The sequence below is a fragment of the Typopeltis vanoorti genome, chromosome 3, assembly GCF_054136105.1.
Source record: "Typopeltis vanoorti isolate ZY-2024b chromosome 3, IOZ_Tvanoo_1.0, whole genome shotgun sequence".
Taxonomy (NCBI): domain Eukaryota; kingdom Metazoa; phylum Arthropoda; class Arachnida; order Uropygi; family Thelyphonidae; genus Typopeltis; species Typopeltis vanoorti.
The window spans coordinates 52,918,935-52,945,342 of record NC_143551.1 but is presented as its reverse complement, the minus strand read 5'-3'; the positions used below and the strand labels follow the sequence as shown (position 1 = coordinate 52,945,342).

The window sequence follows — 26,408 nt, the reverse complement described above, 5'->3', positions numbered from 1 at the left end:
GTATTACAGGAATCACTTTTCATAGCTCACGGTATGAAAATTTCTTCAAAAATTATTATTAAAATTGCTTTACAATTATCAAAGAAATTTTATTTTAAATAGGAATGAATTATTAAATAAGCAAAAATTATATAATTTTAAGAAATTGTTATCATGATTGAAACAGATAGGATTGTTTATCTACTAATTAATTAAAATATAATTTTTACATTTGATACGAATGTTTTTTGATCAAAATTATCTTATAAATAGCTATGCAGTACTGAAATGCACGTGAACTCCATTGAAAGCATCTTTTTAGTGTTACTTTGACAATTTGGTTGCCATAAGAACACTAAAAAGGGAAAACTTTATTTAGAGAACAATATTAAATCTTAAATCAAAACACTTACTTTTGAATGAACCATTGCTGTTTCTTATTCTTGCCTGCTGTACAAAAGAAATAAATCACATATAAATAAATGGCAGAGAAGATTAACTAAAATTATGTTTACATTACAGCTAGTTAAGGTACTTATCTACTACTTTTTGCTTTAATACGGATGGAAACAAGTAAATTAGTCTTCACTAGATGCATAAATGCATTTAAATTAACTAAACATTTGAAAGAAAATGCGTTTTTTTTATAAATTTACATTTTTGAGTTTGCCATGCAGATGGTGTTGTTTTATGTATTTATTTTTATCTATGTAAAGTATATTAATCAATAATTTATTTAAGAAGATTAACTCTTACAAAACCATATCATTAAACGATCTAACGTTTAAAATAAATTAATAAACGTTAAAATAACTAGATTGCAATTAAAATATTATTACGATATAAAACTTGGTATAACAAGAATACTAGTGTCGGCTTTGTATTGTTATATTCACAAAATGTTCATTTATTTCTATAACAAGGAACTTTTTGGATGGCAAACTTTATAATTATATCACATTTAAAGAGATACGTACTTCGTTTTCTTCCTCATCCGGTACGTCTTGAGATGAACAACACAGAAAATAAGGCTGAAAGTAGAAAATCATTTAGATAAAGTTCCCATGAAAAATCTAAAATGAAAGCTTTCAAATAATAAAGAAAATGTTTCATCACGTCAATGATTGTACTCACTTAGCATACATCAGTTACTTGTGTTTATCAAATTATTTATCTTTATTATTATAAGGCGGTTTAGAAAATACTTCGTTTTATGCACATTTGAAGAGAATCATAAAGAAATAAATCAAATTTCGATATTTTATATTGGTTTCCTGAATATTATATTCTTTATCTTGACAATCACTGAGAAAATTTCTTAAGATTCACTGGATGGTTATAGACCTTCTGATTTTTAACCACTGTTATTGTCTCAAGGTCCATATGTGTGTACTTTGGGCATGCGTAATTTGTTTTCATGTTTTAAATTCATTGAATGAAATTTTATACTATAATTAATTTTTTGTTTTTGCGTTACGATTTTAGTTAAAAAAAATCAGCTAACGCCTTTTTATTCCCGTTTACGGGAGTAGGCGAGGCCATTTAGCCCTATCTAACTTTTTGGAGACTGAGTGGGCAGTTCAATCTCCACTGGTACCCAATCAGAGATAGATGGCCCAAGGCTATCACTAATTATGCGGTACACAGTGAAGCGAGACGGCTCAAATGTGCCGCCATCTCGTGGTCCCTAACCCTAACACAATATATTTAATGTCTGAAATAATGTGGGTTCTACGGTCGATTTTCTTGAGTTTACAGGACGAAAAACCCGAGTTTCCGGGAGGAAAAACCTGCTTGCCCATGTCTGAGATCGACTAACTCGGGACCCGGTAGAAAAAAGGCTTAGAAAAATTTCCTCTAGTCGCTGACTAGACTCAAAACCAAGTCTTCCTTCGTGCGGTGGTGTGCAAACGCCACATCCACTGAGCTACACGGGCTAAACAATTTAATTTTGGAATCCATGTTATCTATCTATTCCCGCGACACTAAGCTCTATTTACGGGAGTAGGCGAGGCCATTTAGCCCTATCTAACTTTTTGGAGACTGAGTGGGCAGTTCAATCTCCACTGGTACCCAATCAGAGATAGATGGCCCAAGGCTATCACTAATTAAGCGGTACACAGTGAAGCGAGACGGCTCAAATGTGCCGCCATCTCGTGGTCCCTAACCCTAACACAATATATTTAATGTCTGAAATAATGTGGGTTCTACGGTCGATTTTCTTGAGTTTACAGGACGAAAAACCCGAGTTTCCGGGAGGAAAAACCTGCTTGCCCATGTCTGAGATCGACTAACTCGGGACCCGGTAGAAAAAAGGCTTAGAAAAATTTCCTCTAGTCGCTGACTAGACTCAAAACCAAGTCTTCCTTCGTGCGGTGGTGTGCAAACGCCACATCCACTGAGCTACACGGGCTAAACAATTTAATTTTGGAATCCATGTTATCTATCTATTCCCGCGACACTAAGCTCTATTTAGCATTGTTATCTCTCAATGAGAGAGAGAGAGAAATACAAATTTATCTTATAGTCGTTATAATAATAAGGACTGGCTTAAAGGGGCGAAGCAAGAATGCTTTTCCTCCTCCCCGTTATCTGTAGAGGACAGTGTAGGGATAAGGTGTTAGTGAGCTATTAAAGCTCTGATCATGGCAGGAGGGTAACTGCAATAGCCGAGCCTCAGTAAGAACTTCATTGGCTACAACATTGCCATCCACTACCCTCCAAAGGTATTGGATTGAATGAATCAATCACCGCAACTATTTATGATTTATAAATATACATAATCAAAATTTACATTTATGGTGTCTAATAATAATTTAGAATTACACAAAATATTATCAATTCTTTTTTAAATTTTTAATTGAATTTTAAATAAAATAATATGTCAAATATTGTGCAATAGACAGTTCTGGTTTTTATTAAATATTTGGTTTTTGGTTTTTATTAAATTTTACAATAAATGTACTTAATCAGGTAAAATTTCACATCTGCTTTATTTAGCTTGGGTGCTGCTTAAATACGATAACTACTGATATTCTTAATGTACATACTTCGAACATTTTCTTATACACTTGACAAATAACATTATGTTAGATTTATTTCTTAAACTATATTCAATTTCATAAGATGCTTATCAAATTAAACATGTATAATAAAAAATAAATAATCAACCCGCGTATGAATAGTTTTAATTAAACATTGATTATTTTGAATTACGGCCAAAGTAATTAAAGCCAGATTAATGTGTTATTACTTAATTGCGTCTTATTTTTGGATTATTTGCTTGTTTTACGGGTTAAAAACAACCCAAGCGTCCATGAGGAGGGGGGGGGAACCTGTCAGTTTCGTATGAGACAGGCTAACTGAAATACTTTTAAAAAGGTCTTCAAGTCCTACACGGGGATTCGAACCCAGATCTTTTCAACCAAATATCATGGATATTGATTCGGCTGGCTGCAGAAGCTCGGTGTGTGTATGTGTGTGTGTGTGTGTGTGTGTGAGAGAGAGAGAGAGAGAGAGAGAGAGAGAGAGAGAGAGAAAAAGTATAGTTAATGAGTCAGAAGAATCGATTCGAAAATAAAATACTAGCATAGACTTACACTAACCTTTTCACTACATACGGTGTAACACAGGAATACGACCACCCCCTGCAAAGTAAGAAAGTAAAAACGACTTTAATATCACGTGCAATAGTCAAAAGTTAGATTATTTTAAATGTCAAAATTTGAAGAAGTAATAAAATCACTTAGGCAAAATATGGAAAAACGTTTACAGTAATTAAAAGCAATTAAGAATCTATCTAGACTGAGTTAAAAAAAGACTCTCTATATTATTTAGATCATTTTCTAAAATTCTTTCTTTTTTGTTTTGATTTGTTATGTAAGACAAAAATTATACGAATAATTAAAATATCAATTAATTAAAATAAATAATTCAAAAATAATAATATAAAAGTGGTATAAATGATTGTCAAGTTAGAAAGAAAGAAATGCTGTTGCCTTACCAGTAGAGAGGAACTGACAGAGAAGAGATAACTTGTGACGATGTGTTCAAGATTGGTGTACAGGACGCTACTCACGGACACCACAAACAGCATGAAAGTAATCAAAAGTGACCTGTGAAGTAATTTCAATCTGCAATGAAACCAAAGGAAATAAGTTATATTTTTCTTAATATTTTTGAATGAACTTTTCATCTTTATTCATCCTATTGAGACAGTAGAAAGCAACTCTCTTTCTCTCCCTCTCTCTCTCTCTCTCTCTCTCTCTCTCTCTCTCTCTCTCTCTCTCTCTCTGTTAGTTTCACGTCTTTAACCAGATTCCTCCTTTTCGTTTGGAACACAATAGCCTCCACAATCGCCACGAAATTAGCCTTTATTAGAGATGAAGACGTAAGACTGATGAAGAGATATTGACTTACATACGAATTAAGTTTACCGACACCTGAGGAATTCCCTGAGCAGTACATTATTTGATATCATCAACTCGTGTGTTTGAATATATTTCGACGTCGTCATTCTCCAATTTATTGACAAAGAGTAAACAAAATAATCGATACATTAGCCTGCCAGGCACATATTTGAAAAGGAAGATGTTAAGGTGCTACAGCATCCATTAAAAGCTTAAGTTCTATTATTATATTCCACGTGGATAATTCAAGAAGCGCAAAGTGCTTGTTATAAAATATTATTGAGAATATTAGAGAGAAAAATCTATAGATTCGTATGCGAAATAACAAACAGATAATTGAATTTGATTATTTATAGCATTAAATCAACTGATTTTGATCAACTGGTGCGATTTTATCAATAATATAATTCCTAACACCTCACTGATTTTTAGATAAACCGTTTACAATAGCATGTACACAAATTACATATTCTAATTCTTTTCACATACATTTTTCATAATGTAATCGAAAAATTTTAATCATTCCTAACGACATTCCTAATACTTCAAAACTATTTAACTTCTATAAATATTTATGCAAGTTAAATTAATTATACAAGTTAACTTTATCATTATTTATGCAACTTAAATCTTAACATATTTAATTTATTCCCATAATTGCACAACTCCATAATTAAGGAACTTTACAAAGAAACAAAAAATTCATGACGTACCATTTTAATTAAAACAAAAGCCATTTCTCTTTCACAAGATACAACTGAGGTTACTTTTGTCTAGAGCAATCTAACAACATTTGTTATTCACAAACAATGTTTCTCAGCGAATACTAAAAGATAAAAGATTCTACATGCTGAAAATTATAGTGAAGTCTTGGATGGAGTATTTGAAACTGGGAAACAACTAAGCCAAGCTCTGTATTATGTGTAAATTGCATTTTTTTTTCTGTTGGTGTGTCTGTTTCTAGGAGGAGAGAAAACCATGTCATATACGTAGGACACCAGCTAACTCATTTTCATTTCGAAAGTTCTCATAAAGATCAAATCCGAGTTTTAATCAACTAAAGGACATCGTCTATTCTATTTTGTGACATAGCCGCAAAGACTTAAAGGCATAAAATCGTATAATGGTCATATGATTTAAAGTATTAACGTTCACCCATTGAGGCGTCTCCGTAGGGATAGGTGGAAGGACACACATGTCTTTTGATTAGTTCAACTAGTGGTTAGTTAATGTCGCATACGAATAGTGTAAATGAATCGTCCTGATGGACAGAGAGAGAGAGAGCACAGTACAATCCAACGAATAAAACTCACCTGTTTATATTCACAACAGCCTGTTTCTTTTGCAATAATTCGGCTTTCTTCTGGTAACGAACTTCTGTTCTCACAGTGAAAAACAACAGTCCTTCCAACTGTAAACAAAAATATTATTCATTAAAATATGGATGTGATGACGTTTCGAATACCATCTTAAATCTTTACTAACTAATCATTGTACTGATTTAAAAATCAAAATTTAGATAAAGTATTAATCTGAGTAGCAAAGCTAAGATAATGAATTTCTTGAGAATTCTGCCAGTTCCTTGATTTCTTTACCGCTAATGTGTTTCCTTAATGTATTTCTCGTTAAAACTTAAACTATCTTTATAGTTATGTGTTTTAACATTTTATTGAATTCCAATCATCGTTCTTAGATTAATCGTTATTATCCTCTCTCCTTTCCAATATTTCTCTTTCTTCATATTCTGTTTCTCCACTACTGCATTTTTCCTGTACTATTTGCAAATTTCGATCAGCAAATTGCATTTTACTAGGCGTTTTTCGAAACAGGGTCGCTTTTCTCGGTACTATGCCCGAAACCAAGGATTTCATCTTGCACAACTGTGACGCCACTCAGGAAGAATATCCGACTGTGTGCTTGAATCTGGATACTGTTGTATTGAGAAGGTGCATCCCACACCACCTTTTTCACCGAAAAACAATTCAAAGCAACAGCATCGGCAAAGAGTATCATAGAAACAGTAATTATGAATTATAGACAGAGGTCACTGTTCAGCTCCTTGAACGAAGGTGAACGGACAACAGTAGTTGATCACATTCTTTCCGAAAATTACTAGTTTTTTTGTTTTTTTTGGCTAGATGGGTGAAGCAAGAATGCTTTTCATATTCCCCGTTATCTGTAGAAGAAAACGTATGGATGGGGTAATATAGAACTATAAGCTCTGATCATGGCAGGAGGGTAACAGCAATAGCCGAGCCTCAGTTAAAACTTCATTGGCTGCAGCATTGCCATCCATTACCCTCCCTGGGTACCCATTTTAGTCGCCTCGTACAGCATTTTTAGGTAAAGCCCTCTCTAAAAATTAAGACGATCCCCCGGACCACTCCCTACGAGTGGCCGAAAGATCGTCCAACTCAGCGTTGGTTCCACTCAGTGATGCCCCCACCACCACCACCACTGAGCAGAACCGCACATATTCCAGGGAAAAGCATCCCCCGACAAGACCCTCGCTGACCACGCCGGAGAACACCCTCCCCAGAGACTCAAAATGCTCTCTCAGGGTAAACCCCCCGAAATCTAAGTCCCCTCACCGGGAGCAAAATTCCGGAAGAAACCTAAGAGAGCGAAACTGTCGAACCTCTGGGTCCCATTTTAGTTGCCTCTTACGACATGCATGGGCTATAGTGATGCTATTCTTATCCCGGCCACCACACGGAGAAGAAAATTACTACTGTTAACTGTTTACTTTTATGGCAAGATCGATGACATTCCCTTGGATTTTTATCCCTTCATCGCTAAGGAGTTGATTAAATGAAGAAAAGATTATCAAGCACCTGGCTCACCCAATTTAGGGCCGTGTGAGAGCGCTTGTACCGATGAGCAGAGCTGCCTTTGGGAGCTTATGTTTCCATCTGTCATTCTCATCGTAGTTGGATGACTTTGAATGAGTTGACTGGGGTGAATAGCCGCCTGAGCGAAGTATGTAGAGGCAGTCCCGCGAAGAAACGTATTCGGTATTTTAGCATCTCGATGGAGGAGAACATTTCTGACAGACCAAGGAGCATCAAAAATCATACGGAGACACTTATTTTGAATCACTTGTAGGTTTTTGATGTTGCTGGAGGAAGTGTGACCCCAAGCAGGTGATCCGTATGTTTAAGTGGGTCTGATGATTTGTAAATTCGTAGCTTGTTTTCGGTGCTAACTTGGCTTCTGTGGTTGAGAAGAGAGTAGAGCTGGACAATTGAGGAATTGAATTTATTGCAGGCATATACAATGTGAGGGTGAAAACTGAGGCAGTTATCTAGTTGTTAGATATTTGATTTTGTATTGCTATGGAATAGCTGCATTGAACAGCTTAATTTCTCTGCAGTGAGATTTTTTTTCTTCTTGTAAAAAATATGGTAGTGCTTTTGTCAGTATTAACATCTATCCTCCATTTCTTAAATCATTTTTCCAGGTTTGTTGCTGCGTTTTGTAATCGCTGCGTAACTAAGTGCGGATCTGGTCAAAATTGCAATGTCGTCCGCGTAGCAAGCCATGGTGGTTGATACCGTGCTTGGGACGTCTGCAACGTAGTTGAAAAGCAGCGGCGATAGTAGCGAGCCTTGGGGTACACCTGCAGTGATTCTTTTCATAGAGCATCTGAGTCCGCGCAGCTTAACTTGGAATGTCCGGTCTTTTAGATAAGAGTCGATGAGTTTAGTAAGGTAAAGTGGAATGTTGGCTGTAATTAACTTGTAAATGAGGCCTTTGTGCCAAACCTTATCAAAGGCTTTTGCAACATCAAGTAAGATAGCTCCCGTATGTTGTCTCCAATTAAAACCAGTTGTTATAAAGTCTATTAATCTATGGACTTGCTGAGTCGTACTGTGCCTAGTGAGGAACCCAAACTGCTCTTTCGGAATAAGGCTGTTTTTGTTGACCTCATCTTGCAGGCGGTTGACAATAATTTTTTCCGCAATTTTCCCCCAGGCATGACAAGCGGCTGATGGGCCTATAATTTGGAGGAACGGAGGTGCTTTCCCCGGCTTGTGAACGAGGATTATATCTACTTGTTTCCAGTGAGTGGGAAAATAATTGAATCTGATCATTGAATTTATAATGGCAACCAGATGCGTAACTGCTTTATGTGGGAGCACCTTTATATTTTTGTAGTAATCTCGTCAGGACCTGGGGCCTTTTTGTTGTTGAGTTTTTTTGATGATGGAAAAAACTTCCCTAGGCGAAGTATGACAAATATTTTCTCGGCTGCAGGGCTGACAGAGCGCGCAGCGAACGTGCCAGTGGATTTTCTCGATGAAATTCAAGTCCGCATGAGTATAGTTAGGACTACACTGAAGCTCCAGGGTGTCCGCGAAAGTTTCTACCTTTGCGTCATCTCTGTAAACAATGCTTCTTTCACCGTGAATGGGCTGGATGTTGGAACGATCTGTGGGGAGAGCTTTAGCCAATTTCCACACTTATTCCCTGTGTTCCCTAAAAGCCGAGGATAACTCGGCTTTTAGGGAACAGTTTCCTTTCCCGCTGTTGGTTCCCGTGATGTTTAAACGCATAGCGAACTCAATTGGTTGTCCTATTTAGCTCTTAACGGTCCTGGTGGGGAGATAATGTATTGTGATAATGGCGTCTGATTTTGTTTTTATTACGAATTAAATTTAGAATTTCTTCCAGAAACAGGTTGGCTTGAGTTGGGGTGGTAACGGTGGAGGCTGCTGCCAAGCCAGCACGAATTGTATTTTCTAGATCATTGACTGCTGCGTCTATTTCTTCACAGGAGGAGATAGTTGGTACGGAGCCTATAAGAGTGTGGAGTGCAACTTTCAATTTAGTGAAGCTTGTGCAGGTCTGATTGAGGAAAAGCTCACGGTCCCCTCCAAGGCTTAGTAGTACTGGGTTGCGGTCAGAACTAATATCGTTAATAACCTGTAGCTTGAATTGATGAGGTGTTCCTGAAAATGGCTATATCCAGCACATCAGATCTGCTTCGCGGTCCGTAGTGCGTTGGTTCAACTGGACCTGCACTGGTGATGTTTCTTAGCATAGCAAAGTTGTAAAGAATCATTCCATTATTATTGAAAATTTTACTATTCCATAAGGGATGTTTTGAGTTGAGATCTCCAGCCACGATTGTTGCTTCATTAGTATCGAGCAGTTGAGAAAGACCGGAGGATAGGAGAGGTTTGCCAGGAGGGTTATAAATGAGTATAGCTTTAGGCTGCTTGCGTTATTGGTGTGGATTTCAATATCAGTTTCTTCCCGATTTATTGTAATTAGTTTTCTTGATTTCGTTATAACAGATGTTTTTCTTGACAAAGACAGCTGTGCCACCACCTCTGTCATTGAGCCTCTCATTTCTGAGTAGTGAATAATATCTAAATTTAGGGTTGTCGCAGGGCCGCAGATGCGTCTCATTAATTAAGAGAATATCAATTCTGAAGTGGTCTGCAAATTCTTGTAGCTCTAGGAGTTTATTACTGAGACCGTTAGCATTCTAGAATGCAATCTGTATAGAATTAATTGAGGTAGTCGGATTATCCATTAAGCATTGAGAATATGACTTTGGTATTTTTCAGGAATTTGTTTGCATCACTCTGGTTGGGGTTGGTTTTGCTGAAAGCAGCATCTCCCCGGGAGACGGTCAACTGGGAGATGACCAATTGGGCGTCGGACATCTGGGCGACAAAATAATAGATCAAGTATGCAATGCTATTCTATTCATCTAATACCCTGTAAATTTAAATAATACTTTTTTTGAGAAACGAGTTAAAAGAACAATATAAACATAAAAATTGAAAAATTTCGCTTATAATTAAGTTTATTTTTATTGTGTGGAATTACGAAATTATAGAGAAGTTATTGAAATTTCCCATGCAAAGAATGAGTCAGCTAGTTAATAAATATTTTCGTTTATATCATAATGAGAATATTAATTTTTGGTCGGGAAAGTCATCCAATGTGGAGCCAAAGCATGAATGAATTATTTCTGAATGGCCCATTTTTACTTTCTCCTCATCTTTTTGCTCAAATTTTTATTATTTTGGCTAGAAAGGATGGACGTCCTGTTTTCCCTGTTTTGTATTGTTTACCATCTAATAAGACTCTTGAAACATATATAAAATTATTTTATATGATACATCAAATGTGGCCATTATTAGGTGTATATCTAGTAATGGCCACATTTATTGATTTTGAAATTGCCATTCATCAAGCTTTAGGTATTGTACTTCCACAAGCTAACATAAATGGTTGCTTTTTCATCTCGTACAAAATCTTCGTAAGCATTTAACTTCATGCAATCTTTTAACCAGATACAATTCTGATGCGCAATTCGCTTTAAATTCAAAAATGATCACTTCAATTGCTTTCGTTCCAGAACAAGATATTATTTACGCTATTTCTGAACTTGAGAATCATTTAACCAATGAATTTGAACTAATTTTAGAATGGTTTACGAACACATACATAGGTCGTCTAAGGAATAACAGAACCAGGGCTCCACCGATTTTCCCCTCAAACGTTTGGTCTGTGTACCCAAGAGCAATAAATGGAAGCGATAGGACAAATAATTTTGAGCAAGCCTGTCATCGAAAATTGCAATGGAGTTTTGGCAGCAACACAAGTTATCCAAATTTATGGATTTTTATAAATGGACTACAAAAACTTCAAAAAACATATGATGTTGATTATGAAAGAGCAGTAGCAGGTTATCAACATCAGCACAAACGTAGACGTTACGATGAAGCTGACCAAAGAATTTTGAAAAAAAGTTATAAATTACGATAGGGAAAATAGAATAGAATATTTACGTGTTATTGCATATAACTATAATATGAATTAATAAATTGAAAATAAAAATTTGTTTTGAATTTCATATTTTATTTTTGTTTTAATGTATATATGTAACATATGTAAATATGTTTGTTAATTAGAAAATAATATTAATAACTGAATTTAAAAACTGTATTTTTTTCTTTATTTTAATCTTGTGCAATTATACCTTTTCATTTTTAAATCATTTTCATTTTAACCATCTCTTTCTTAAATGATCCAACAAATTTTGATATATGATATAATTATTCGAAAGTAAGATTTGCGAATGATCAATTCTTCGAAAAAAAAATATTTTTTTTTAATTTATCGAAAATTAGAGACAAATTCAAGCAGGTAAGTTTAGGTCAGATTAGATCGATTAGGTCTGAATTATTATTATTATTATTTTTTTTCAATTAAGTGGAAATAACTCATAACTCATACCTCATGTCTTAACCATATTTATATATATTTTGCCAATATTTACAAAAAAAAAAAAAATCCGCCAAATCGTATGCCTGTTAAGCGTGCAAAAATTTGTAAGTTTCTATCGCCCACCTGTCTATCGCCCAGTTGTCATGTATCCCATAGGACTATCGTCGGCTTACTAAACTCATGGACGAACTGGAAATTTCATACCATACATTTCAGCTAAAGAGCGAGAAAAACTTAAAAGTTGTTAGCAGAAGTCTTGTGGAAACGATAACATCAGAAGAGATAGCCACTGATCTAAAATCACAAGGAATCGAGCCTATAAAAGTCTCGCGAATATATCGGGCAGACAAACGTCCCATGCCTCTGGTTCTAGTGGAAATCAGCAAGGATTAGAGAGAGAGAGAGAGATCTATGATCTAAAGACTGTTTGTAATCTAGTGATAAAGACTGAGCCACTCAAAAGGAAAACATCTGCAGGCCAATGCCACCGCTGCCAGAAATACGGGCGCTCGCAGAAGTTCTTTAGAGCCGAGTACAGATGCGTAAATTGAGGAGACAAACATCCCTCTCATACATGTTCCAAACCACGCACTACTTCTGCTAAGTGCGCAAATTGTGGCGATCCGCATCCGGCGGACTATAAAGGCTGCGCATTCCACCCAGCTAACCTGCTGAAAGCTAGAGAATCAGCAGCTCCAACATCGCAGAAGCGTACAACACCTCCTGCAGCAGAAAACGCTCTGTGGACTACAGCTCACAGGTCGTACGCCGAAGCGGTTGCTTCGCGCACAAAACCGTCAGAACCCGCTCTAAGCAATCAAAACTCTGCTGCTATTCTAGTTGCTACCTTAGGGGAGATGGGTACACGACAACTGGACGATCGTCATGTGGGCGACAGAAACTTACAAATTTTTGCAGCTTAGTAGGCATACGATTTAGAGGATTTTTTTTTTTTTTGTAAAAATTCACAAAATATATATAAATATAAATATAGTTAAGACTTATGAGGTATGAGTTATAAGTTATGAGTTATTTACACATAACTGAAAAAACCAAACAAAATAATCCAGACCTAATGACCTAGACTTACCTAAGCTTACCTGCGTGAATTTGGCTTCCGATATTCTAATTTTCGATAAATTAAAAAATTTATTTTTTCGAAGAATTATATGATATAATTCTTCGAAAGTTCAGAAATAGCGTAAATAATATCTTGTTCTGGAACGAAAGCAAGTGAACTGATCATTTTTGAATTTAAAGCAAATTGCGCATCAGAATTGTAACTGGTTAAAAGATTGCATGAAGCTAAATGCTTACGAAGATTTTGTACGAGATGAAAAAAGCAACAATTTATGTTAGCTTACGGAAATACTATAAGTAAAGCTCGATGAATGGCAATTTCATAATCAACATTTATATTTTCGGGATCTAGTAATGGCCACATTTGATGTATCATATAAAATAATTTTGTGTATGTTTCAAGAGGTAGTAAACAATACAAAACAGGGATAATAGGACTTCCATCCTTTCTAGCCAAAATAACAAACATTTGAGCAAAAAGAGGGAGAGAAAGTAAAAATGTCCCATTCATAAATAATTCGTTCATGCTTTGGCTCCACATTGGATGACTTTCACCACCAAAAATGAATATTCTCATTATGATATAAACGAAAATGTTTATGAACTAGCTGATTTATATTTTGTATGAGAAATTTCAATATAACTTGTATACAGTTCCGTAATTCTACACAATAAAAATAAGCTTAATTATAAGCGAGATTTTTAAAATTTTATTTGCATATTTCATCTATTATTTTGTCGACCACTTGTTCATCGCCCAGTCGCCGTCGCCCACTTGACCGTGTCCCGTCCGATACTCCTTCAAGTTGAATATGGACTCCTTCATCGGAGTTTTTAGCCGAAGTGAACTTAATTTCAGAGTTCTTCATGACCTCCGCAACTGTCGACCATTGCTCTTTAGCTCCTAGAATCACCGGTGGAATTCGCTCTTTGATGTATGCCGCTGTGTCCATCGGTGCTTCGGGCTCTACGGCTGGAGCCTCTTTCCGTCGCATTTTTCTGCTGACTACCTGATAGTCGTCAGGGTATTCCAAAGACTGTGCGTTAACTGTTGAGGCATTATCTCTGTTGTTGTCTTGAGAAGTGCTGGGGAGAGGATCAGAGGGATGGTATTCCTCTGATTCAACTGCCGGGATCTTATGGAGCTCTTCGAAAGGCCTAGATATGGACCTTCCTTTCGAAGACCTAAAAGGTCTTCGAAAGGAAGGTCCATATCTAGGCCTGACCTGTGATTTATTTGGGGGGGGGGGGGTTCAGGACCTGCCTTGTCTCTTCCTACCACCAAGTGTAGACCGGCAGTCGAAATGAGGACCTGGGATAGGAAAGATTCATTAAAAGTCAAAATCTTATCTTGCACTGAACAATTACTGAAAAGAACCTATGCTCACTCTATCACAATCACAAATCCGGATCTCAAAAACCGAGTCAATCGAAATCTGTCAGCTCTTACGATAAAGAAAATCAGAATAAAATTAGTTTTTTTTTTTTTTTTCCGGCTAGATGGGCGAAGCAAGAATGCTTTTCATATTCCCGGTAAACGGGGTGTTATTGAACTATGAGCTCTGATCATGGCAGGATGGTAACAGCAATCCTCAGTTAGAACTTCATTGGCTGTAGCATTGCCATCCATTACCCTCCCTGGGTAACCACTTTAGTCGCCTCGTACAACATGCATGGGCTACAGCGGCGCTATTCTTATCCCGGCCACCACACTGGAATAAATTACTAGTCTTCTTTAGTGAAAATAAATATATTATTAAAATATTATTTTAAAATAAGTGTGTGCGTGCTACATTCAAGAAACTGATTAAAAATAAAAATAAATAAATAATAATAAAAAATAAAAACAGTTTTTAAATAAACTTAACGTTTAAGTATTTATTACTTACCAGAGTTAATATTAACACAGATATTGTATACCCATAGAAAAAATTACTTCCAGCCTTCAACCACCATCTGTAAACAGAGGAAGGCAGTGCATTGATTTCGGGTTCGACATTTTGATACGTAAAAGTTTTGTTTTCAGTATAAACAGAACACTTTAATAATTTATATAAAATATTGCATTATATAAAATAATATATTTATTTTACTTAATTCTGAAATTTGATATTTATAAATTAATTAATACATAACAGAATTTTATTTAACATTTAGTTTAATAAACGTTAACTTTAATATCTACCATTTAATATTTTAAAATTGAATTTTATACGAAAAAAAAAAATCCAACCTGTCTAAATGGAAGCCTTCTAATGATTGTGCAGCTAATGTGGCTCCGACAACTATAACAGGTACAGCTAGAAGAGAAACATTAAATAAATTTATCAAACTTTATTACTAAATAATAACGATAATAATAATAATATTCAAAAGAATATTATTTGATACATGTAAATTAATCTAAAAAGTACGAAATGTCATATTATAAATTAGTTAAATTAATCTCTGAATATTTTCTTTTCTCTTTAAAAGTTTTCTCATTTATAACTCACTTTATTCCGATTAAACTTCACAATGCTCTTTTCTTCCCTTTTCGTATATTTCTTTCTTTTTTTTTCATGAATGTTACTTGAAGTTCGTGCTTGGAGAGGGGGGATGAGAGTTCACATTCCCATCTAGAAAGGTTGAAATCGTCTTAAGTACAAATCGTTGATGATGAGGTGGAATGGCCCGGAACAAACGTTAAAGTGTAAAATGAATGTTCCTGCCAAACACACCTGTCTACACGCGAACTCTTCCGTTCATCTGTTTTTCTAATGATGTGGGAGAGGATCAACTTCTTTCAGGCATTATTCCACTCACCGCCAAGAAAATTCACACTTTGGGAAAGACCGAACAAGGATTCCAATTATTCGATTGCGTACACGGTTAAAGATCGTTTTTTTTTTTTTTTTTTTTACTTGGAATGCATTATCCAGATTCCCAGCTAAAGACGAGCATGAACTTCAAGATAAAATGCGTGAGAAAAAAATAAAGAAATACAGTAATGCACTACTAACCGTGCTAATTTTTTTTTTGTGCTTATTTATTCGATATTTGAAAAAAAGATGGAGTTGTGTAGGGTAACACGTGCCGACAACGAAATTGTCATTTATCGAAAAAAAAAAAAAAAATCAATTTTAAAAATAAACTTTAAAAAAAAAAATAGGGACTAAATTTTTAAATTTTTTAATAATTATTTATTAATAAATAATTATTAAAGAATTTAGAATTTTAATCAAAATTTTGCTTCAAAACGAATATACCAGGCCTGAAAAATGTTATAAAGTCTTGGCAGTTTCTATGTTAACTGATGGCCAGAGCCGTTTATAAAATTCCATTGGTAAGTCGTATTTTTTGTGCCTTCAAAAGCAATTTAATATTTGATTGATCTATATGTATTCAGCTAGTTACTGTGTTTTGTATTAGTAATGATAAATATTTTCATTAAAAGGATGTCATAAAGGGTTGTCTGTTATTTGAAAGTCATAATAATAAAAGTCCACGATTGATTCTTCTGATGCAAAAATATTATTCTCTTATACTTCGTAATGTGAACATGATTTTTATTAGCTTATTTTTATCGAATTTCATACTCAATTTCTTAAATAGGCGTTTTCTGCATCTCATGATTATTTTTATTCATTCATTTCTATTATTTGGTCCTCTTTCAAAGATTTAAATTTTAAATTATTTTCTTTATTTTAGAAGTTACGTAACGATTGCCATCATTAGAACAACTTATATTTAATTGTGTTCCATATTTATTTATTATAAGATTTTGCTTTTGAAGTATCTGTTTAGAAAGAGATGTCCAGTACAAGACAAAAAGCACAGCTATCTTTTTTCCCGAAGGATCATTAAATAAACAAGAATGATATAATATAATTTTACATGTGTAACACAAATATCAAATATCTCCCTATTTGAAAATAACTTTAGTTTTTAGCAATTAACCAAAGATGAAATTTAACGTAACTTAAAATTATTTTTAGAGGAGTAAAATAAAATAAAACAAAGCATTAAAGTATCTTGGAATAAGTTCGTGTAAGCTACTAGTTGACAAGTCTCTCGAACTGCATTCATATTATCATTTGAGATAGAATGCGTAGTTCATAAACGACAAGATCATTTTGTGATAACAACATCGAACTAAATATTGTTCATAAAATATTTTCAAATTTAATCTGGAATGGATTGATTTGTTAACAATCGCTTTATGAAAATTAATTTTAGCATTTATAACAAAATATTGAAAGAACTTCACAGTTCTTTCAATATTTTGAAAGAACTCCACATTTTCAGAACTAGAACTAGAAAGAGTCCTAAACGCAAGCAAGTTAAGGTTAATTCAGCAAAGTTTCCAAACTTGTTTTTTTTTACAAAAAATAACAAAGATAAATTTAACGAAATTAGAAAAAATCTTAACCTATTATTATAGGTCGAGTCACATATAAAGAAACTTTGCTAACTTCCTTCACATTTTAATATAATATTTGCAACAAGATATAACTTTGGATTCTATACATGAAATATGCTTAAAATCTCTTTCGATGACTAATAGCTTTTTTTTTTTTTTTTGCTAGATGGGTGAAGCAAGAATGTTTTTCATATTCCCCGTTATCTGTAGAAGAAAATATATGGATGGAATAATATATAGAGCTACAAGCTCTGATCATGGCAGGAGAGTAACAGCAATAGCCGAGCCTCAGTTAAAACTTCATTGGCTACAGCATTGCTATCCATTACCTTCCCTGGGTACCCATTTTCGCCTCGTAAGACATGCATGGGCTACAGTGGGGCGATATTTAAGTAAAGCCCTCTCTAAAAATTAAGACGATCCCCCGGACCACTCCCTACGAGTGGCTGAAAGACCATCCAACTCAGCGTTGGTTCCATGCAGTGACTGCCCCCCCCCCCCACCACTGAGTGGAACCGCTCATATTCCAGGGAAAAGCATCCACTGACAAGGCCCTTCACGGGCCACCTCGGAGAACAATCTCCCCAGAGACTCAAAATGCTCTCTCAGGGCAACCCCCCACAAATCTAAGCCCCCTTCACTGGGAGCAAAATGCCGGAAGAAACCTAAGAGAGCGAAAGTCTCGAAACTCTGCGTCCATTTTAGTCGCCTCTTACGACATGCATAGGTTACAGTGAGGCTATTCTTACCCGGCCGCCACACGGGGTGGTAATACTAATAGCTTTTTTGTATGGTGTTTTAGGAAATATATGTATATTTAAAAGAATTTAAAAAATAAGCTTAAAATAAACTATATTTACAATAAACTTTTAAAATACTATAAAATTTATATTTAAAATTTTATACTATATATATTATAAAATTTACATCTTGAGAGAGAGAGAGAGTACATAGCATGTGTTTAAATAAATATATTTAAAACTAATGTGTATTTCTTGAATTGGAGATATTTATACTAGAAAAATCTTACCCCATCCAATCGCGACAATCTTAATTATTGGATAGTGAACATTTCGCAGATCGACACAGTCGATATATACTGTCAGTCCTAAGCATAACTGTAAGGAAAATGCTGTCAATAGGAAAAACTGCAGAGATGTCGCCACATGAGGATAATATTCCTGAAAGGAATTTGAGATAATCAAATTAAGCAAATATTTTATATTGATTAAAAAAGAAAATATCATACAAAGAATAACACGCAAATATTAAATTAATTAAAAAATACCATATAAAGAACAACACGCATATTTTAATTTAAAAAAGAAATAAAATTGTTGTAAAATATTCAACTTCGTTAGAATTAAGCTTCAATAAAAGATTTTGTTTTTGATTTCTCAGCAGTTGAGCACGAAGGCATTTTGACGATATGACATCCAGATCGGTACTGAAATGTACAAGTACTCGTACTTGTAGGTTACAGTAATTGAGTCAACTTCTGTGATGATTTTAATTCTTCATGCTTTTTTTAAAGTTAAATATGTGCAACTTTTTTGGCATTTTTTTATTTCCTTACTTTTTTTTTAAGAAATAGCCAAACTCCTCATAATTTCATATTTTAAGAATACTTTTTTCACTGTTCAATTAATTAGTTTACGAGGAAGAAAAACTTAACTGAAATGCCAGGCATTCAACTCCTTATGATTATTTTTAAGATCATACACAGGAGTGAAAAAATTAGTTTAACCCTTATATTGCACTTTACCATTTTTTTTTTTCTAAAAAATTTGGGTTTGAAGGCATGTAAAAATAATATAATTTAGATGGCACTTTCAATGTCATATGAAAAATGGAGTTTATAACAAGTATTTTGCATATATTATTATTTCTGTATACAAACAGAATCCATGCTGAAGTAAGAAATTTTATATGCGATGAAATAACTGAGAAGTGATCTAGTTTGTGTAAAATAAGCCTCGGTAACAGCGTTTTAATTATATTAAATGGTACGATATTAATTTTAAAACTAGAAATATCGCACCCACTTTATTTTAATTTCCCAAGTGTTTCCGATAGCACCAGATACACAAAGATTATTTGTCTTTCCCCCTCCGATGAAATATTAGTAGCATTTTATACTTGATGGGTTTTCCTCATGTACGTAACGAACTATTTGAAGCGGTATTCTTTTAACCCATCAGTACTTCAGACGAATTAATCGTAGATCGATATATTCACTTAGGTTGCGCAACTAATATTTTTAATATCAACCATGATTTATTCTTCTTTTAATGTATTTATTTCCTCAGAATTAATCAGATTATAATGGAAAGGTAGTTTAGTCTGTGAAAAGCTACCAACTCTGATAGTATTAGAGTGAGGTGTGTGTGTGTGGGGGGGGGGGGATGGTCCACTAATGACCCACTACTAAACAAATACATTTGCATCTTCCAGAAGATTAGAATATTAGCTTTACTTCACAACAATACTTTCCAAGTATTGTGGATTTTTGTGGGTTTTTCTTTATTAATAAGCCTTAAGAAACTTCTCGCTACTGTTAAGTCGACTAATGTCTGCTTATTTTCGTCACCAGCAAATGCTCAATTTCCTCTAAGGTCACCGACTTTGGAAGTCTGTTTTCCCGTGAGCGTACATTCCCAGCTGCTTAAAATATCTCTGGCATTGCTCAGTCTTAACCTTTCCCTTCATTCAATCGGTCAACCAATGGATACACATAGCTAACAAAGCAGAAACGCTACAATATTTCCCGACAACAGAAACGCCAACAAGGTATCACTCTTGATCCATTACTGTCTTCAACCATAACATATTGTGCAATCCCACTAATACACAAAACTTGGTTATACTTTTATTTCAAAGAAATGAAAGAGAGAAGAAGAAATTCATCTGTTAATGAAAGATAACGAATAACCACAAAATGGTAATGTTTAAGAACAACAAGAAAACGGTAAAGTAATTTAGACCATTAAACTGGATAAGGGAGATCGATTATTGCTTGTGTAAAAATCCAACTGCAAAACACACGCGCGCGCGCGCACACACACACATACACATCAGAATAGAAGGTAAAAGAACTAACCGATAATCGTCAAGAATCCGATCGACAATACTAGAACGGTCAAAGTTCATCGCTTCTCACTCGTCGTAAACAAATACCTCTCGCCAGTGTTAACTGGTACACACACACACACACACACACACACACACACACACACACACACACACACACACACACACACACACTGCCTCATTCCTCCCTCTGTTCTCTAAATTGCTGAATCTCCAGAGAGTCCTCCTTCCACTTCTCCTAGACACGCTGCCGTCACTTTATAGCTTTTCTCGAGTAATCCGACTTTCAGGCGTCCGATGTGCGCCTTGGCAATCGCCCAGAAATTTAGCTGGCTGACAGGGGTTCGTCCATATGTTGTAGTTGCTTGCCATGAAATGGAATATGCTACTGTTTACTCACAGCATCCACCTTTAGCTGGAAAATCCTGGGTTCAGTTCCAATCTCAGTATTTTATAATTTTCAATGTGTATATATATATATATACATAACGAAACAGAATAACAAAGTTATTGTGCTTTGAAAAAACAAACAAAAAAAAATCATGGCAAGAAGTTATGGATTACATTCATGTTACTTGATGAAGTTTTTAATTAATAGCTTTTTATTCTAATCTAACGAACATAAGTCAGCCAACTCCATTATCTACAGTACTGAAATTTCTAGCGATCTTACTTATTATGTATATATAAATATGTATTGAACGGTTTAAAAGAAAAACAACTACTGGCAGAGTTTTGATCTTTTCATTTTTATCTCAAGATATGAATAATGCAATTTTACTGCCTGTCAAGCTAATATTAACCAATTTTCCTACCCATCTTTATTTCAGCTCATCGTTGTTGAAGATCATCATTAATAATTCATAACGTCTCTAATGAATGTGATTTCAACTTTTTTCTTTCTTTCTTTTTTTTTTTTACTGCCAAAGCGGAAGGCGTGATATCACTGTGACGTCGTTTCCGTGCATAATATATATCGTTGCTTAGTGTTAACATGTCTGTTATATATAAACCACAATTCATGTCTGTTAACAGACATGAATTGTGGTTTATAATGCTATACAAAATCACTAAATTCATATTATTATGATTTACGATTTTTTTTAAAAATCGTCTAATAAAACTTACCTGAGCCAGAGATTTATGAAGAGCTTTTAAAAATGTACCATATGCACCAAGAAGAGCAAGACACATCTGTAATTTGAGGGCTGTTATAGGACTTCTGATTTTTCTAAAAATCCAGAGATAACATATGAAACTCATTATTTTGTGATCAAGTAAGGTAAGTTTTGCTCAAAAACCTAAGATACGAAATGTTCTAATTAAATATGTAATATCAAATAACAATAATATTTATAAAACCCGAGGTACTTGCAGTTAAAGGGGCCCTTTCCCCCCTTTAACTGCGATTCCGAATGATTGTTGCAGGGGGGGGGGAAAATTCGCAAACGCCGTTCAAAGTTTTACTATGATTTCGTGTGTGTGTGTGTGTGTGAGAGAGAGATTTTTTTAAAATATGAATCCAAGTTATAAAAACTTATAAAACTATAGTACATTAACATTAATAGATTGGGTCGGCAAAGGTTTTATAAGTTTTTATAAATCCTGCTCTATAAACCAAACACGGTACTTTAACAAGCCGCTTCAGGCATTCAAAAATCAGGCCAATGATGAAATTCACCTATCACCAAACAACGTTTACAAAGATCCACTCCGGCAGTAGGATTCAAATTGATGAACTATTGGCTGGAGAATGGAAACTTGTCCACTCCGTTAATGTCTTTTAGGATGAATTAGTCGAATTTAATTTAGTTTTATATATCTTACACAAAACATTTTAAAATATAAATATTGTAACCCAATAAACATACTATTTATTACAAGACCACTAATGCGAGAACAATTTGAATAACAATTTTAGTGGGTATTCATGTCGAGTTTTATATGTACATACTTTTATGTTCTACCCAATAAATATTTTTTCGTTTTACATATTGTCCCACACTAACAGGCATCAGGGTCACGATGAAATATTGGTGATCAACCATGTCTTTTTTTCTTCAGTATAAAACCTCCGAAAATTAAAAAAGAAAATAAAAAAGGCGATATTACTAAATCTGCATCTGCACACGTAGATTCGCAATATAAAATTACGAAAGCTTAATTATTAAATATTTGTATATTAAAAATAAATAGGTGTATTTAGGAAAGTATTACTAAACCTTTTAAATTTTAAATAAATTATTGTATTTTAACGAATAAAATTGAAATACATTAGATGCTATCCGAAACTATATGTATTATATACAAAATATAATATAAAATTAACAAGTAAGGAAATTACTAAAAAGATCATAAAATGTGCTTCTCGCAATCCATCCACTCCCATGATTGATAATTTTCATTATCATGGGAGTGGATTCACTTTCATTGCCATTATTATGATTACAACTAGATTATCCATATTATAATTTTGTTTAGCATAATTTTGCCATTAAAAGGCTCCAGTTATAGCAGTAAAATATTATATTATTATTTCATATCGTTCTTTTAGAAAAGTGGAAATTAAAAAATAATCTTTTATCAAACATTCTTGAACCAAGGACTACTTAAAAAAGCGGGGTGAGGGTGGGGGAAGAACTATTATCTAACACAAGTACGCCATATCGATATTGGGATCAACACCTCTTTATAACTGTTTATATAGACTGCAATATTATATTGATCAGACTTTAACTTTTGATACTTTTTTCTTTTCCCGAGAACTATAACGATACTTGAAACGAAATGACGTTATTCAGATAACTGGTAAAAATCCATCAAGTGTGTTTATAAAACTCCTTTTTAAATGCGCACCGATTTTGTGCTTACTGCTCTATTCGTATCATTTCGTTTTATCTCATCTTTCCACAACGAATGATCCAATTTACAAAAAAAAAAAAAAAAAAAAAAATGTAGCAATTCAATAAATTTCGAATAAGATCCATCATCAAATTCCTGATATGCATCTTTAAACGGTATATTGGAATTTTCCTCCGAATTAGTCTTTTATCTATTCTAATATTGCAGATCTTATACATCGGATTTCTAACTACATAACTCAACCTAGACTTAGATCCTGGTCTTCCTTTACATCCTTTTCATGTCATCCTAGCATCGATAACCTGTTTTATTTTCCTTATATCTACTTTCATGACGTTAACAACACCTACTTTAGTGTTTTGACCAATTTATCTCTTATTCCATACACTGAAATTTATTCAGTGTATTTCCCCCCCCCTTACTAGCTTTAGTTATTCTGTACAATCAGGTATTGATATGTTTCATATGTTCATACCAAATTTTAACATCAGTTATTCAATATACTCAATGAATCCTCTACAGGATTCATTGAGTAATTCTTTTATTTTATCTGCACTGCATTTATTGAGGAGTGTAACATCTACATAAAAATAAAAAGCTAAGTTGAATATCTTCAATTTTGATATCAGGTTTTCTACTTTCCTTCATAATGTGATCCATATAGATGGTGAATAACAGAAATACTGTGCATCCTTGGCTCGCACATGATTTTATCTCAAATCATCTTCCTGTACCTCCTTCAATTCTAACTATGACTGGAAATGCTTGATATAAATGCCCTTTACATCATATAAATGTAGCGTTGAACAGCTTTTCTCTGATCATATGCCTTTTCCAGATCTACAAGACTTAAAAAAATCCTTGTTATATTTGATTTCTCAACTATTTGTTGTAAAGTGAAAACAGAATCCATCTGATCCTAACAATCTCTATTTAGCCTGAATCGAGATTTTAAGCTTTTTTATTTAAAAAAAAATCCACAATTTGTTTTTAGCTTCTTTTCAAGTATGCATGCATAAATCTTACCCGAAACAGCAGGCAAATGCCTTTGTAATTCTCATATTCAGTTCAATTTGTCTTTATACAGATGGACAGCTCTATCCATCCATCTGGAATTCGAACGTTCTGAATAAGCTCTTTTTGAATTATGCGTTGCAGCCATTGTCAAACTTTCAGACATCTAGAGCATTTCTGTTCAAATATCATCTACTTGAGCTGTCTTTCCACATTTTTTCTACTTCAGATTTTTTTATACTTCTGTTCCATTACTGTGTGTTTGATTTAGAAATCTTTCAAAGTAATTACTCTTAGTCATCTCGAATATCTTCAGTTTTCATGTCATTATCTTTATTATCTATTATCTCAGATTTAACACTACTCTTTCCTCCATCTCTAAGATTTCTCAAAAGTCTCTGGATCTTTCTGATATGTATCTTCTATATTATTATCAACATCTTCCCAACTTTAGCTAATTTTCCATGCTGCCTGGCTTTCTCATACTTTTGTGTATTCTCTCAAAGCACACATCTTGATTTATTTGCCAGGAACTTTTAATGTGCTTTCTTCTTTTTCCATGACTACAAACCACGTAATCACATGTCTATCTGATTGACTCGATCAATGTTTTATTTTAGTGTCTATTACGGAGTGTCGAACGTTTGGTTCTTGTTTTCAAATTCTTTTATTTTTTCTTGAATAATGTTTGTGTATTTGAGTCTACAGTTCACCTCTATAAGCTGCTCAACTTTAATTCGTTTTAAAACTTTCTTACACACTCTTCTTTTTAGTGTGACATTTAATTTCATGTTATTCAAAAGTAAACAGTGATCACTCCTCTTTCAAATTCTCTGTTTTTCGCCCATCTTTATATTGGAACATGGTGCTATTAATGATTAGTTCGTGTCCTGAACAGAAAGCCAGCAAACTTATTACTATTATTAGCTTTCCTCTTGTATCCAAATCTCCCACAACATTTCTTTATGTCTGGTAATAATTTCCTACTCTGCTGTTTATATTTCCACCAAGTTTTTCTGTACGTCCTCTCCGTTCTTTAACGACTCTACTTATTCCTTAGTTAGAACCTTCCATTGGATCCCGAGTACAAATAAGTTTCATTGTCCAATTTCCCATTTGGATGTGTGCCCCCACATCGCTACGTCTTGTCATTCAAGATTATTTTTGTGTATAGTGGTGATCTTCTTTTTTTTCTTCCACTGATCATTACTGCCTTAATATATTAAGGCAAAACTCGCCTGTTTTTGTTTTCTTTGTTTCCGTAATTGCATTAAATTCGACGCTGCAGTCTTCTTAATTCTTTTGACAGTTCACTTCTTTTCAATTGATACCTATTATGTTGATGTCACCCATCTTTACTTCTGCTGACGTTAATTTGCAGTTTGTTCCAGTAGCTGACCTTCCGCGTTTATTATGATTCTCTCACGAACACGGTGGTGTTTTTTTTTTTTTTTTTTTTTTTTTTTAACTGGTCAAAGCCTCAGCTAGTAAGACATTTCACTGTGTTGTAACATCATATTTGTCCCTGGTTGAAACCTACACAAAATGTAATGTGGTCAGCTAAATCCTCAAATTTCTTTCCCATCCTCGTTCATTCAGTATCTGTCTAGATACTTTATTAATAACTGGCTTCATCACGAGGAAATTAGGACTGGATATTTCGCTCAGAAGTCCTGTGGGTTCTCCTCATTATTTAAAAGGCGATATGAAAGTATCACCCCAGTTATCTAGCTTTGACCAACTCTTAAATTGGATCCTGAATTTAATTAAACGTATTTTGAATTTAATTAAAAATACAGTTCTAAGCATTTTGGGTAAAACTGAACCCATGGACATCCCTGTATTCTTAAATTCCAAATTTTAACATTAAAAATACAGTTCTAAGCATTTTTTGGTAAAATGCATTCACCGAAATTAAAACTAAACCCATGAACATCCTTGTATTCTAAAATTCCAAATTTTAATAAATTTTCTCTATTCAGAACCGAGTTGTTTCAATTTCAATATATTTCAACACATCTCAATTTCAACATATTTCAACTTCAATATATACATATACATACATACAGTATTCGATTTCAACACATTTTTGTCCCTGTGAACATTTAAAGCTAGAACACAGCAATTTGAATCAAGAAAACAGCAATATTTTATGTTACGCATACCATTTCTTATAGTTCTTATAAGAACTGGGCGATGGACTGAGTCCTTGACTCTTTATCCCGTCATCTGAATGAAGTAAATCTGTGTGGATGAGGTGTTATTGAGCTAAAAAGCTCTAGTCATGGCTGGGTAACGGCAATAGCCGAGCCTCAGTTAAAACT

General features: G+C 34.1%; 1 protein-coding gene across 2 annotated transcripts in view; it reads right to left on the bottom strand.

Moving 5' to 3' along the window:
• LOC150108151 (uncharacterized) overlaps window positions 1-26,408 on the bottom strand; it is a 122,320-nt gene that overhangs the window by 3,752 nt on the left and 92,160 nt on the right. Inside the window, exons 21-29 of one of the 2 annotated variants that reach the window (XM_090415615.1) lie at window positions 21,337-21,439; window positions 18,149-18,299; window positions 14,950-15,016; window positions 14,606-14,672; window positions 5,702-5,799; window positions 3,983-4,112; window positions 3,579-3,626; window positions 957-1,010; window positions 393-429 (exon numbers count right to left, since the gene is read on the bottom strand). In XM_090415615.1, coding sequence (XP_090271741.1) covers window positions 393-429; window positions 957-1,010; window positions 3,579-3,626; window positions 3,983-4,112; window positions 5,702-5,799; window positions 14,606-14,672; window positions 14,950-15,016; window positions 18,149-18,299; window positions 21,337-21,439 — 755 coding nt within the window. The remainder of the gene's footprint in view (window positions 1-392; window positions 430-956; window positions 1,011-3,578; window positions 3,627-3,982; window positions 4,113-5,701; window positions 5,800-14,605; window positions 14,673-14,949; window positions 15,017-18,148; window positions 18,300-21,336; window positions 21,440-26,408) is intronic. The other variant, XM_090415617.1, reaches the window with a different exon arrangement.